At 34.7% G+C, this 15,316-nt stretch overlaps 1 protein-coding gene and 1 non-coding gene across 2 annotated transcripts; both read left to right on the top strand.

Annotated features, from left to right (window-relative positions):
* LOC111049192 (T-complex protein 1 subunit zeta) lies at positions 1–15,159 on the top strand. Its single transcript, XM_039423221.1, has 11 exons — positions 1–215; positions 1,077–1,140; positions 3,388–3,522; positions 4,848–5,021; positions 7,333–7,550; positions 8,325–8,484; positions 9,683–9,862; positions 11,202–11,349; positions 12,367–12,507; positions 13,961–14,129; positions 14,743–15,159. Exons 1-11 carry the CDS (start codon positions 79–81, stop codon positions 14,813–14,815), a joined length of 1,599 nt encoding a protein of 532 aa, XP_039279155.1. The 5' UTR covers positions 1–78; the 3' UTR covers positions 14,816–15,159.
* Positions 1,835–1,953, top strand: LOC120350727. Its single transcript, XR_005571004.1, has one exon. It is a non-coding gene; the product is annotated as a 5S ribosomal RNA (ribosomal RNA).
* Positions 15,160–15,316: the final 157 nt, after the last annotated feature.

Below are 15,316 nucleotides of genomic sequence, written 5' to 3' on the forward strand. Positions count from 1 at the left end.
TGACATTTTGAAGATCGACTATCGAATCAAGATTGTGTGTTGTCTTCTTTCTTTGTACAAAATTTCTCAAATTTAGTCATGGCGTCGATCACGTTACTGAATCCCAAGGCGGAATTTGCACGAGCTGCACAAGCATTAGCTGTAAATATATCGGCAGCTAAAGGCATCCAAGATGTGATGAAAAGTAATCTTGGTCCAAAAGGAACCATGAAAATGTAAGTACTATCGTATTAAGAATTTGTTTGTCACTTCAATTACCATGTGGTCGTGGAACTCCCACCCATTGTTTTATAATTTTACTACTCATTTCTACGTTTAATTTTTTCAACATCAAAACTAGGCAATACATTCTTTATTTTAAAATACAATTTAGCAATGTTAATAAAACTATTTTTGTTTTTGAAGTTTCCTAGTTGATGCGTAACATGGTTATTGGTTAGGCACCTGGTTGCCGGAATTTGATTGGAAATAATTTTAGATTTCTATTGAATAAATTATTGATAGATTCACCTTTAAACATTAAGCATAAAATTCAATTCCTGTTAGAATTGCTGATTATTAGCTGATGATTGAATTATTAATTCGATTTGTGGATAAAAATTTTATAGGCCTATGTATCCATAATTTGTAGGTTAGAGATGGTTTTACATGTAGGCTACCTTGGGCTAAATAAATTTCCTTGTAAATGCTTTAGAACTATATTTACTATGAAGATAAGATACCCTTCATCAGCTGATAAAATTTATATTCGATAACCAAAATTTGAAGGTGGGCGTGGTGGCTCGTAAAATAGGTACCGGTAATTAAATTACCGTTTCTTCGTAACTTTGAGGCTAAAAATAGTACCCTAGTTTTTTCGACTGCTAAAAAATGTAAAACTATTAATTTTTTATCATAAACTACGGTATTCTCTTTCATTTTTATTGAATTTGAAAAATCTGTGGTCAAAACTAATTGAGTTAGGCTACTAATATACCCTACTAGTAGCCTTTTACTCATTATTGGAGTTCCTTTATTTTCAAGTTAACTTATTCTACTCTCAATAAAACGCTAACTATCCAAATTGCTTGTTTCAGGTTGGTTTCTGGATCAGGTGACATCAAAATAACAAAGGATGGAAACACCCTCCTACATGAAATGGTGAGTTCAGAAAAAGAGACAGTGAGTAATGAATGAACCTACAGTTTCAGGTGGGTTCCCAATCACCGGGAAGCGATTTAACTATTCATGAATCATATACAGAGGAGTTGGCTTAATCGGTCACCCTTCCAACGGGAGTAGCAGGCGAATGATTCTTAACTTATTCAAGCGACAGCTTATCAGAGCGACCACTGAGTCAAACCGCTCCCGTCTACTTGCCACCTCGCCATTTTGACCACAGGCGACAGCTTTTCCCCTCTTGAAAATATATCGCTCACATCACCTGGTCATCCCATCAGCATCTCACCTACTGGAATCGCAGGTGCCATCCTGTCGAAACCATACACGACAGAGTGTCGCTCGCTCGAGTCATCTGGTCATCCCGTCTGATAGTCAGTCACCACCGGAAAATTGGCACATCGTTCTTTTTATCACCGTCTGCAAAGTCTGGTAATAAATTTTCTCCTTAGACATTTGACAAGTTGTTGGCGTCTGCCGGTCACCTCGGGAACGCGCCAACTAATCTCCCCGACAGTAAAGCTACTTTTAAAACCACTTACGAGGGGATTTACTGACGGCGTCAACTGAGCTCCTGAGAGAGGAGCTTAACAGACGGGGAGCTTGGTTGTCAGCGTCCGAGGTCAGGAGCTTGGTTGTCTACGATCCCGACAACTAGTCCCCTCTGAACCAGATGGCCAACGGCCATACCACGTTGAATACACCGGTTCTCGTCCGATCACCGAAGTTAAGCAACGTCGGGTGTGGTCAGTACTTGGATGGGTGACCGCTTGGGAACACCACATGCTGCATTCATTCCGTTTTTGGTAGAGAGTTAGTGGGGAGGATATTTTTAATATTCTTTCCGAAGAATGGACATTGATATGTCCAAAGCTCCGCCAATTTATGTAGATGCATAACAATATAATTATCCATAGTTATTATATTACAAATTACTTTTTCATATCATATACTTTCAATAATTATTTTCTTAGTCTATATTATGTAAATTCCTCTATAATTTTGCTGTATTGTAAGCTATTGTATATAAGTGTATAAGCCAGTATATATTGTAATCTACATAAATAAAGTACTCAATCAATCAATCAACCAGTAGGGGATTTACTGTCGAGGAGACTAATTGACGTGCAAGGAGCTTGGTTGTCGTCACCGAACCCGACAATCAGAGTTTTGCTTGATGATATATGTTATATTCTATACACATGCAGGAATCACTTGCGAGATGTATTAACTCATTCTGAAAATGCTTGCGAATTGAATAAGGAACATTTCCAAGTCAGTTGAATTCGAAAAGAAAAATAGTTTATTTTTCCATTTTATGTTTGCAGTGATAGAAGTGACAACATCAACAAGCTTTTCTTCTAATAATCGAATTCATAGAATGTGTGAAATAGAGTCTGTGATTGTAGTACTTCCCCGCCCGCTTCAAGCTGGTTTCAATGTTCAATAGGGGATCAGCTGTCGGGGAGCTTAGTTGTCGGGTACGATCACGACAACTAGACCCTTCATAGATCTATACAGCAGGGGATTTACTGTCGGGGAGCTTAGTTGTCGCGAGCGTGTAAGTTGTCGGCGACAACTAAGCTCCTTAGTTCTAGTAGGGGATTTACTGTCGGGGAGACTAGTTGACGGCAATGGTATACTTTGCCAGGGGATTTACTGACGCCTCTGAGCAAAATAGAGAGGAGACTAGTTGTTGGGGAGACAGGTTGGCGGTGACCCGTCACCTCAAAAACACGTTTTAGAGGTGACATTCTGAAGGGATGTCCAGGTGACGGGATGACACCCAGCGTCTAACCCTATTATATTAATTCAAATATTGAGTTTGATTATCCTCGCTTTATTTAAAAAAATAAACTTAGTCAATAGTGTAACCTTCTGAACTTGCTTTTCACATATTTCAAAGTTATATTTTTCATAAGTTATCGTAATTAATTCAGTTTTTCCTTGCAAGTTCAAGCTTTCATGTATGATTAACAAATAATGATTATTCCATATTTCTATAATTTTAAATATACCTAATGTTGTTTTGTTTTCAATTTTTAGCAAATCCAACACCCCACCGCCTCTTTGATATATTTCTATGATTTACCTTTATTCCTATGATGTGAAATATCATTGAAATATATAAATTAAATATAATTATCATATTTATAATTTAATATATAAATCATAGAAATTTCTATGATTTTCAATATACCTAATGTTTTTTCGTTTTTCTATTTTTAGCAAATCCAACACCCCACCGCCTCATTGATTGCGCGTGCGTCAACAGCCATGGATGACATCATTGGAGATGGAACTACATCAACTGTTCTAGTGATCGGTGAGCTTCTGAAGCAAGCCGATCTCTATATTTCTGAGGTGAGCTTAAGTCTTCATATTGCTCTGCCAATTTAAATTTAACCTACATTACTTTACTCATTTAACGGTTTTGGAGTTATACTTTGGCTGAGTATCATCAATATACGCTTAAATAAACAAGTTTTAATCATGTTATGATTGTGTTTTTGATATTAATACATAGGTGCAAAGGTGCTTATTAAAAGCACTTGTCAATAATGTCCAAACTTGCATGTCATTTAGCTTAGATTACTTGTAAGTCACCAGCCTTTTCAAGGAGGCTACGAAGGTCTATAATTGTATTAACATATCTTTCGTACTCTTATACACCCTCGAAAAGTCCAGTAGGATACTCTGTAGCATTAGCATTATATTGACTGGGTATTTCTAAGTAATTGATATCAAGTCTGAGAGATATTAGTTTTTAGACGGCTCTCTCGAAGAAGAAGAAGATAGATAGGCCCGATGCTCTTTCCTTCACTAAACACTCCCACCACCTAACAGAGTTTTCCCTACTTTTGTCTCAGCATTCAATTGAGCGCAACATGCTTACTCCTCTCCACTACCCTGTTCAAGCTGCAAACTGGAAGGAAAAATCGCTCTCTCCTCTTCATTTTTAAAGTAATACGTCTCTGATTTCAGTTGGTCTATTTCTAATAAATTAGGCATATATTTGGTGAATGAAATAGCCCATTTCATACGCCTAATGTCATGTAAAAGTACAGGCAATAGTAGAAACTTTTCAAGCTAGGACTTTTTTGCTAGATCTTAGAATGTAACTAGAAATAATACAAGAACATGAAAATATATATGACTAGTGTCGCTTCACAAGTTATATTATACTGTTATAATGCTATAAAAGGGTCAAGTAAATTGAAATTCTCATTAGCCTACTGCGCAATGCGAGCTCAGTAGGTCTGTCACCAGTCTGCGTAATAAAAATGAGGTGTGCTTCATCATCTCCAATTGCTAAAATATCTCACAAGTATGAATTATTTTCACAATGATCGTACGTGATCAAAACAAATTACCGCACTCAATTTTATTATAAATTAATCCTATCTTAGTATATATCGTCCATTTCCTAAGCGACGACTGCAGCAGCAAGACTTATCTTACAAAACTAGACGATGGATGCTGAAAGATGAAAATATTATTCGTGAAATGGCAATCTTTCTAGTGATGAATGTTGCACCTACTCTATTTGTTAACATATTTATCTTTTCAAATAGCCCAATTTTGTTTTTGAAATTTTTATATATTATCTAGGAGTATGATCCAATTATATCTTATTAATCTTGAAAATATTTTTTTTAATTATGCGAAATTCTGTTTTAAATTTGCAGGGTCTCCATCCAAGAATTCTGACCGAAGGCTACGATTTAGCGAAGGCGAAAGCTCTGGAAGTTTTGGAAAAAATCAAAATACCAGTGCAGCCTACTAGAGCCCAGTTGATGGATATCTCCAGAACCGCTCTCAGGACTAAGGTTCACCAGAGTCTGGCTGACCACCTAACTGGGGTATGCTTCTATTCTATTTTCGTCATTTAACTATTTTTACGATTATTTAGATTTACCTCAGAATGATCTTCTCTCAAAGCTTTAACTTATTCAGTTTCTTCTAATAATAACGTAATTTATGCGCAACTTTTATGTTATATGTTATGTTTGAAGGGACGGACTCAAGGATCCAACGGTTCAAAGAACCCTGCACGTCAGCCGGTGCTTATTGTGTGTCCCAAGTACGTTTGTTGAGCAAACCAATGTCTGTGTCCTTTACAAGATCCAGGAGTTTTTCCCTATACTAACATCCCATTCATCAACCCTGGTTGCTCGCAGCCAGAGACCTTCTCCTTGCCCCTAGTCTCTTGCATTCCAGTGTAATATGCTTGGCAGTCTCTTCAGGCTGATAGGTCCTCGTGACCTACGTGAGTTCCACTCCTGACCTTCTTTGTAGGTCCTTCCGCTGAAGAAGGGGTCACCAAATTGCCTCTAGGGTGCCTGACGCCTGGCTATCCTCGACTCTTGACCCACGTATGTGCCTGGAGTTTCACCCATTGCGTAACTTAGTGTGTGCGAAGAAAAAGATATCTGACCTAGCAAGATGAGTTTATTTTATAAATAGATAAATAATTCAATGTGAGTTAAATATGATCAATAAAAAATGTTATACTCTGAAACACTTATTAATAATAGAAAGCATTTTTTTTTTTGGAATGTAAGCTATATAATTCCATTCTATTTATTCAATTATTCAGTATTACATATCTTTCAGAAAAGTACCACTGGCTTGAGCCCAAACGGTTCTAATTCTAATTTATACAACAGTCCAAATGTAGCAAGTCATGTGTCACTTTCACGTTTTTCATATTATTCAGACCAAAACTGCTTATAGCGGTGAATCATGACATAAATCTTTAATGACGCTTATTAATAATTGTGGGTGAATCTATGTTACACTGTATAAGAAGTGTAGAATCGTTCAAAAATTCAGTTTAAAACTATGCTTAGTATGGAAAAGTAGCGGTTCAGAAACAACAGAGTGTTTGAAATTAAATAAAAAATTTGAGTATTAAATGTTAAAAAATAGTGAGTAGGTTTTTGATTTTGTATTAACATTTTTTAAATAAGTGCAATATTTCTAAAGTTTTTAATTTATTGTGATACATTCTGTGATTCATTTAGAGTATAAAATCAACCTTCAAAATTCAAAATTTTAAATCATTCCTGGATTAAATCAAGTAACGAAGCAGTGTGTGATTACATAACCTTATCTTTTGGACAACATTAACATTTTATCAAAATTTTTGGAGAGAAATAGTACAGGCTCAGCCTAGTTTTTCCTCCAATATCATAATTGTATTATGATTATAGTATTTTATACAATAAATGAATGAATGAACAGAGGGACCAAATATTTGTAATGAGGCAGACAATGAGAAGTGCTATGAGTTTAATGTAGACTTGCACATTGTATTTGTTGACTTCAACTTCTGGCAGGCGTTCGACAGTGTAGAAAGGAAGCAGTTACCTACATCAAAATTACCTAAGTGTAAAATTATGTTTTTTTTTCTAATTTTGGCCTATGTATGCATATGCATATATATATAGTTACCTACAGTACTTAGCAGGTGTGTGGTTTACCAAGAAAGTTGGTGAGAATGGCCTTACAATGGAAGGTGCAAGAGCTTGTGTCAGAATAGATAACAAGTTAAGTAAAGAATTTAGAGTGAATAGAGGCGTAAGGCAGGGTGATGCACTCTCGGCAGTTATCTTTAACCTGGTACTTTAACCTGGTTCCCCCCTACACACAGACGGATAGTCTTGTAGGGGGTTTCCTTGCATATTTTATAATACGTTTGTGTTATGTAACACTTCTGTAATTATTTGGGAAATAAATAATTTTTGAATTGAATTTTTGAAATTTTGACTTGATGTTATCCTTGAAGCATTGCAGACATGCGGCAGTATTGTAACTAAGGCCAAAGTCCACATCGGACTGTAGCGCCAATGAAAGTAAAGTAAAATAGTAAGGAATACTAGCATTATTAACAGAAGTTAGCTTTATATGCCACATTTATTTTCCGAAAATGGTAATTACAAAGTTCATTGAACTACATCATTTTTGTCACTTGTACCTTTTTTGACAAAAGTGTTGTCAATTGAGTTTATTCGTGTTTTGTGAAAACTGGTCAAAGTATTACTGGATAGTTTTTGTGCCTAAGACCTGATCTATCCAGGAATGCTTGGGCATTGATCTAGACATTAGAAATAAATTATGGAAATTATGTATGTATTTTCCAATTTAATAAGTTGACCTTTTTCATTTCAGGTGTGCGTGGATGCTGTGTTGGCAATAAAGCCGAAGGACAATAAGAACATTGACTTGCACATGGTTGAGTTGATGGAAATGAAGCACAAAACATCCACCGAGACAACACTCATCAAAGGAATTGTCATGGATCATGGAGCACGTCACCCCGATATGCCCAAGAGGGTTGAAAATGCCTTCATTCTGACATGCAATGTCAGTTTGGAATATGAGAAGAGGTATGTTCCAACGCTTTATTGACAATTATTTATTTAATCAATCACAAATTTATTGTAATTATGTTGATTTTAACTCAACATTTTTTTCTATAATATTAACTCATGAAAGCCCAACGTTATCATAAATATTATGACATTGGGTAACTTGAACAAAAAAAAGTCTCAACTATTATAGTAATTTTTAGTGATGTACAAGATGAAAGTTGCTTACAATCCCTTAGGCAAAAATATTCCATTCTCTCCTGTCCATATTGGTCTTCCTTCTTTTGTGGTTTTCAATCGTGATTTATTATAGAAGCATAAGTTATTCATTCAAATGACATGTTTCAGTGGAAGGATGAATTAGTATTTAATCTGCTATTAGATTCTAATAGCATTGATAATATTTTATATATTTTGCAAAATAATCGTCCTGTTTCATAAATGTCGATTATAGTTTGATCTCTGGTCTATTATCTGGGTCTAATGTCCTGGTCTATTATCTCTAGTATAACATGTCAAACCAATTCTACAACCAGTCCATAGATCAATAAATTAAGTTATATATTTTAAAATTGTGAGAGCAAGGGTATGGAAGCTCACTTGGAAGTTCTACTAACTATTGCTCTTGTATAATAACTCGTATATATCGCTCTAATATTTACAATATTACTCATTGCAAATCCTTAACTCGATCATCATTTCAAACCCTGTTCAACCTCATTCATTTACCATTGTTCCAATCCATCAAACAGCTTACATGTTCATCAAACATCTTATTCTTACTTCTTCCAGTGAGGTGACATCTGGTTTCTTCTACAAAACAGCTGAAGAACGCGAGAAATTGTTGGCTGCTGAAAGAGATTTCATTGAAAAGCGAGTAGAGAAGATCATTGCATTGAAGAAGAAAGTCTGTGATACTGCCGACAAGAAGTTTGTTGTCGTCAACCAGAAGGTATGCTAGCAATTTTAATCTGTTGTATTTGTGAAAATATTTTTGATTGCATTATGAGATATGTTCGATTGTTGAATATCTGTAGAATAAGATTGATTTGCGAGTGGATTGTCAAATCCGTACAGATTACTCAGTTCTCTCACAAACCAACGAATTAAACAACCTTCATTTCATGAGGTTTAGTGTTTTATTAATGGTTAGGCCTATTCATTTTTGTGCTTTTCGTAGCACTCATAAGAATGTTCTTGATGCTGGATCATTATTATTCATACGCATTCTAAACTTGTAACTGCCTACCAATATGTAAATTGATCTGTGAAGTCCATATTCCATCCGTTTTTCATTGCTATTGATATTAATTGCAATATTCGGTTGCATCTGTTATAAAACAATCCATTCAACTATCCTATATTTATTTGTTATATCAATAACATTATATTCTTCTACTTCGTAGAGTTGTGGAGAACATGTATTTTTGGAAGTAATAGTTAAAATAAACCAATGGTTATATAGTAAGTTGTATTGATAACTGATGTTGTATTCAGAATACAGAACCCGATGAAGTTTTTTCTTTGCTGAGGGTGATGTCCACATGAGCTCTAGGCTCATGATTTGTTTAACCTTCCGGCAGTCGCGCTGTTGTAAAAAGTACAACAGTGTCAGTTTTTTGCTGCATAAAACTATTGAATGGGGTGGTGTCAGTGAATGTGTCACTATGCAGTTCAAAACTTTCTCCCCATCACTTCACTGAGTTGCAGTATCAACCGAGCAATGGTTCAGTTTCAAGGTGCCATTTAGTCGCGACAGTGCATAAGTATGATAGGGAAAGACTGTATATGGGGATTGTAAACGAACCAATAACACAGAATTGTTGGCTTTGCTTGGTGTACCTTATTGGGCTATGAAAAGATAATGATGCAAATGTTCATCGGCGTAAAATAATCCAATGAGATGGAAATATTAATTATATAATTAATTAATATGTTTTGACAGTAAACAGAGTGCATAACACATAAAAAAAATAGGATGTTGTAAAAATTTCAACACGCGACTGCTCGTGTGATTGAGTAGGGCGCGACTACCGGAAGGTCAAGCCAAGAAGCAGGTTTGTCTCCATTCAAAACCAATAGTTTCTTCGTATGTTAACCTAAATTTCTGTACAGTACTGTAGTTGAACTGTGGCAATTGTTGTTTTAAGGGCATTGATCCGATGTCATTGGACGCGCTGGCCAAGGAGGGAATAGTCGCACTGCGCAGAGCCAAGCGCCGAAACATGGAACGGCTGACTCTGGCCTGTGGTGGAATGGCCATGAACTCTTTCGACGACTTGAAACCGGAACATCTCGGCTACGCTGGACTCGTCTATGAACATATTTTGGTGAGTAATTCTCCAAAAATCTTGTCCAGACACCTTCAAGCTTGTTGCAGATCTAGTTAGTTGATTCAATTTTTAACAAGAAAAAATGTTATTGAAGCCTCATGACTTACTGTACTAAAATAATATACATTTGTATATTATTTTTCTTGTTTGGAAATGATTTTAAAACATTTTGTTTCAACATGTTTTGTTTATGAGATAAGTTGAAATGGAAACTCTGTTTAATCAGGACCTCCTATATACTACTAGGGTATACCAAGTAGGCTATATAGAAAGTCCTGGCTTAATCAAGGATTAATATTTTTATAATGAATAAAAAGACTAGACATTGTCCAACCATAAATTTGTTGAAAATCAAGATACCGATTTTGTTGCTACACCATTATTAATCTGTGGTAGACGTTTACCAGAGATTGATAATGGTGTAACAATCGAAACCTGTATCTTGATCTTTGATGAATCTGTGGCTGGACAGTGTCTTGCTTATTTATTCAGTATGGATAACTACCACAACATCATCTGCACAACTAGGCCTACTCAGAAAGTCATTGTTTTTAAATTTAATTTTTATCCAATAACAAAAGATATAATAATAATAATGATAATAATAATTTATTTGCCAAAAACAAAATTACATTATAAAACTTACTATAATTTAAATTATACATTACAATTCTAATAATTCAAGTTTTTTACAATAGAACAAAATAAATATTACTTGTTGGCACAGCCGGCAAGGAAAACCTGAGCGCCTGCTGCGAGTTCAAAAGCTGAAAATTAACGATTACATTCGTGGAGACAAATAAAGAATAAAAAATATAATAAGAATTTCGGTTTTAAGACAGAGTACAATTGATGAATATTCTGTGATTTTACATAATTGTGGTTGTTATACATATATATTTGGTTATTAGAATTTATACTTTAGGTAATGAGAAGTAAATGTGCTGTTTAGTCCAGTGATTTATTTCGTTTAAAAGAGTTTTTGTGATTTTATTACTGATGAATTTGAAAGGAATTTTATTAGAAAGTAGATTATAGTAGTATGTGAACTGGTGTCTACATACATATAGTTTTATTAGATTGGCATTAAATGCATTTGTAGTTGCTGGACGGGTAAGGTAAGGCGTTCTTCTGGACTCAAGATGTTGAAAATTTCTATTAAGGTACAAGATAGTTCTAACAACATACGTTTGTCTAAGTGTCGGTACATCAAGGTCAACAAATAATTGTCTACTAGGGTATAGTCTTGGTCAATATATAAACAATATCAATTTACAATATGATTATAATCTTGAATAATGGAATCTATTTCTAACTTGTTTCTTTGTTTACTCAGGGAGAAGATAAGTTCACTTTCGTTGAGGAGTGCAAGAACCCGTTGAGTGTGACCATTCTCATGAAAGGACCGAACAAGCACACTCTCCTCCAGATCAAGGACGCCGTTCGTGATGGTCTAAGAGCTATCAAGAATACTATTGATGACGGTCAGTGTTTGTGTGTTTTTGTATTCGTTACTTCTCTCATTCAAAGCAGCTTATAGATGGGGAATGTTGAGACGGAAAGTTACTCTCGGTCAGTGCTTGTCATTTTCTGTAAATTTCCATCAAGACCGATGTTTGGTAGTTGTAAATTGATAGAATTAGATGGAAATAGATTAAATTAATGGTTTGGTGAGACAGAAATTCACTCTCGACCAGTGCTTGTCATTACGTCATTGTCTATACATTTTCATCAAGACAGATGCTTAGTAGATGGTAAAAGACGTTATAAAAACCACTAGCCGACAGTAACTTTCCTTTCCTACACTCCCTGTCTATGTGCAGCTTTAACCAATGTAGCTGTTTGTGTGATAGTTTAGCTATTGTGCCCCAATAAGTTTGTAAGCCTATTAAAATGATTACTCCTCTATTTTCAATGCTGGTCGTGACCTGTAATCGGTGCTGTAATTTGCTGGTTGATGTTAATCTGCATATTTGTATTAGGTTAAATTGAAAATTGAATTATTTTGGTCTGGCGAGCTACCTATTGTGCCTGACTACTTACTGTCGTCAGATGTAAATAATAGTTAATGAATTTATAGCATGCTCAGTATATTATTATATGTCACTATATATCACTATATTATATTAAGCATACACTTATTATATGTTATATATTATAAGACCAATTTGACAAGTTACCAATCAAATGGGAATATTTCCAGACAATGATGCTATGTTGATTATATTACACTATACTACACCAATTAATGTTTATTTATTGTAATCTATTACAGATCATATTATAAATATGATTACGATGGAACAACAGGGTTGGCACAAAACTATTCTCCTAAATTTTTATTTTAACTAACGTGTGCCAAAAAATAGGTTATGAATAGCTTTTGATATTTAAAGTCCAATTCTCCATCCAAAATATATCAAGTAGATTATGTAGTAATTGATTATGTGCTTCAAATTTATCATAAATGTGATTCAATTAATTTTTCTTGTTTTTCACAGGCTTTGTCGTACCCGGAGCTGGTGCTTTTGAAATAGCTGTCTCCCAAGAGCTCCAGAAATATAAGAATGAAGTCAAGGGAAAATCAAAGCTAGGAGTGCAAGCTTACGCCGAAGCTTTATTGGTTATCCCCAAAACTTTAGGTGAGTTCTATATTTGTTTGATTTTAAAATTGAATAAGAGGAGTGTTGTAATAAGACTATTTCCCATGGTTTTCAAAAATTGCATTGCACTGAAACACCAAAGATCATCATCTTTTCTATCAAATTCAATGTGAATCCTGTTTTCCAGTCAAATCCTCGATTGCATTCCAATCCCATGAAAAGTAAAATTCCAACACTAACGTATCCTCCAGAGCTCCGCTCCATACGACGAGCATATTCAAGTTCTGAGTAGTCTGGGTTCAACAATTTCTTGATATTATACAGTAATCTTTTAGTTAGCTCTCGCACAGGAAGGGATATTCCGAAGAATTCTGCTCTATTTGATGTAATATAAAATAATGGATTTCCAGTACTCAAATATTGGTGATGTTGATTTCACTCGTAAATTTATAGCTGTATCTGTTAGCAATAAATTATCATTGCAAATTACTTGTTATTCTAGAGTGAGAGTTTTTTTTATTCAACAAATCATCTTTGTAAATTATCTACTAAAATGGTGATCTAATATGACATCACATTTACTGTAAGTCAAAAAACTTGTCAATGAAAAGACTCATTTGTTATTCTAAAATATGAGTTTTTTACTCAACAATTAATCATCTATAACTCTTGAGTAAATAAGCTACTAAAATATGAATGTATCTCACATGACATCTTATTCACCACAATTCAATAAAAACCATTGCAGGTCAATAAAAATAAGTTTATAACCTAATAAATTAGTTATTGACTACTAACTTTTATTTAACTTTTGATTCATATATTTTGTTCAGTATGACTTTCTCTTTGTTGAATTATTTATGGTCATCGTTGTTAAATTATTGATGTTTTATAGTTATTGGTGGTTAATTAATTTATTGTTCTGTAGAAAGCCAAATTGATAGGTGAGCAGGTGATAGTGATAATTGGTTTAATAAAATGTCATAATATAAATGGTAACTTACATTTTATTTTCTCCTTCAAGCTGTTAACAGTGGTTTCGATGCCCAAGAAACATTAAGGGCCGGTTCCCGAGCTCGGGATTTGGTTAAGTTCTAGACTTTGAACATCTGGAGTCAGAAAATTGACTTTCCGAAACGGGGCGTAGTCGCAGTCATTGTCATAGTCACGTTTGAATTAAATTTCGAAAAACTAAAAATTTGAACACAAAATAAAATAAAGAGAAAATAGTGGAAAGTTTCAGCTATTGTGAATTATTTAGGAATGTTTAATTTCGTCAAGGAAAAACGTTTCTAATTATAGAAATGAGAAAATAAAAACTGCGACTACGCCCCGTTTTGGAAAGCCAATTTTCTGACTCCAGCTGTTTTAAAGTCAAGAACTTAGCTAAATCCCGAGCTCGGAAACCGGTCCTTAGTTTGTACAGTAAATTTGTATAAGCTTGGTGAAAGTTGAAATACATGGCAGCTTATTTTTTATTTTCTCCTTCCAGCTGTGAACAGTGGTTTCGATTCCCAAGAAACAATTGTCAAACTCCAAGAGGAAAGTCAAGGAGGAGACATGGTTGTAGGACTCGACATTACCTCAGGAGAAGTCCTGAAACCGGCTGATGCTGGCATCTTTGAAAACTATTCTGTTAAGAAGCAAATAATTAATTCTTGGTAAGTTCTCAATGTCTATTATAATGTATGGTGAATTATGGTTTCTTGAATATTTTGCTTAGGCTAGTTTGAAAATTCATTGTGTTTGACAACAAGATCATTAGACAAATCTATGGACCTTTAAATGAGGGAGGAGAGTGGAGGAAGAGACACAACTGAGAACTTCGAGACCTTTATAGGGAGCCAGATGTAGTATGCGAGTTCAAGTGTAGAAGGATCAGATGGGCTGGGCATGTTTTGAGAAGAAAAGATGACAGCAATTTGAATCAAGTGTTGAAAAGAAATCCGGAAGGACGACAACCGAGAGGAAGACCACGACGGAAATGGTGGAGTCAAGTAAAGGCCGATATAAAGAGAATTGGAGCAACCGAAGAGGACGCAGAAAATCGAGAGAGGTGGAGGTGCTTTGTTGGTGCGGCTAAATATCTACTTAGATATGTATAACCATGGCAGTAAGTATAGATTAAAAATAGTTATTTGTATATTTCGATTGAAAAATGCTTTTTCTCCCTCAGGGCAAGTAGCCAGACTCAATCTAAATTAAATTAAACCAACTCGAACTAAATAATCCATGACTGCTTTTGATTGAATCTTGATGTGGTTTTTGTTCCAGTACCGTGATTGCGAGCAACTTACTTCTAGTGGATGAAATTATGAGAGCTGGTATGTCTTCGCTCAAAGGATAACTTACATCGTTCAACTAATATGAAGGAGTACTAACAACAAACTGAAATCAAGTCATGTTTTTCAACTGAAACTTGACAACCGTCGTTCTAATGAATCTTATCACCAGTATTGTACTCCCTTCCATATTCGCACTCAAAACATTAATTTTTATTCTATGTTTCTTTTGGAGTATGTGAATATTATTTGTTCAGTACTCCTCTAATTTTTCACATATTGAAGGGAGCTAGACATGAATGAGTGCCTAACATCGCTTCAAATTTCAAAATTATAACTGTATTCTTTTTCGTAAAGCTTGCTAATGTATTTGTTATAATTTTGGAATAAAATGTGCTTTAACTCAAGAGTATACTTTTCTTCCTGGTGATGCCTTGTTCTTTAGGTCTTATTGAAAAGTCATTCAGTTAGTTACATTTTGTCGGTAGAGAAACCTAATAAGTTAATAAAAACAATATAAAAATCTTGTAGTACCCTTTATTTTTTAAAAAAACTTTAAAATAGTT

Source organism: Nilaparvata lugens, chromosome 3 (assembly GCF_014356525.2).
Source record: "Nilaparvata lugens isolate BPH chromosome 3, ASM1435652v1, whole genome shotgun sequence".
In the NCBI taxonomy this organism is placed as follows: Eukaryota; Metazoa; Arthropoda; class Insecta; order Hemiptera; family Delphacidae; genus Nilaparvata; species Nilaparvata lugens.

Bases quoted from the DNA above. Each gene is read 5' to 3' on its own strand.
- LOC111049192 (XM_039423221.1), top strand. From the start codon at position 79: ATGGCGTCGATCACGTTACTGAATCCCAAGGCGGAATTTGCACGAGCT. The intron at 216-1,076 runs GTAAGTACTATC...TGCTTGTTTCAG, and splicing joins CCAAAAGGAACCATGAAAAT to GTTGGTTTCTGGATCAGGTG. The intron at 1,141-3,387 runs GTGAGTTCAGAA...TTCTATTTTTAG, and splicing joins ACACCCTCCTACATGAAATG to CAAATCCAACACCCCACCGC.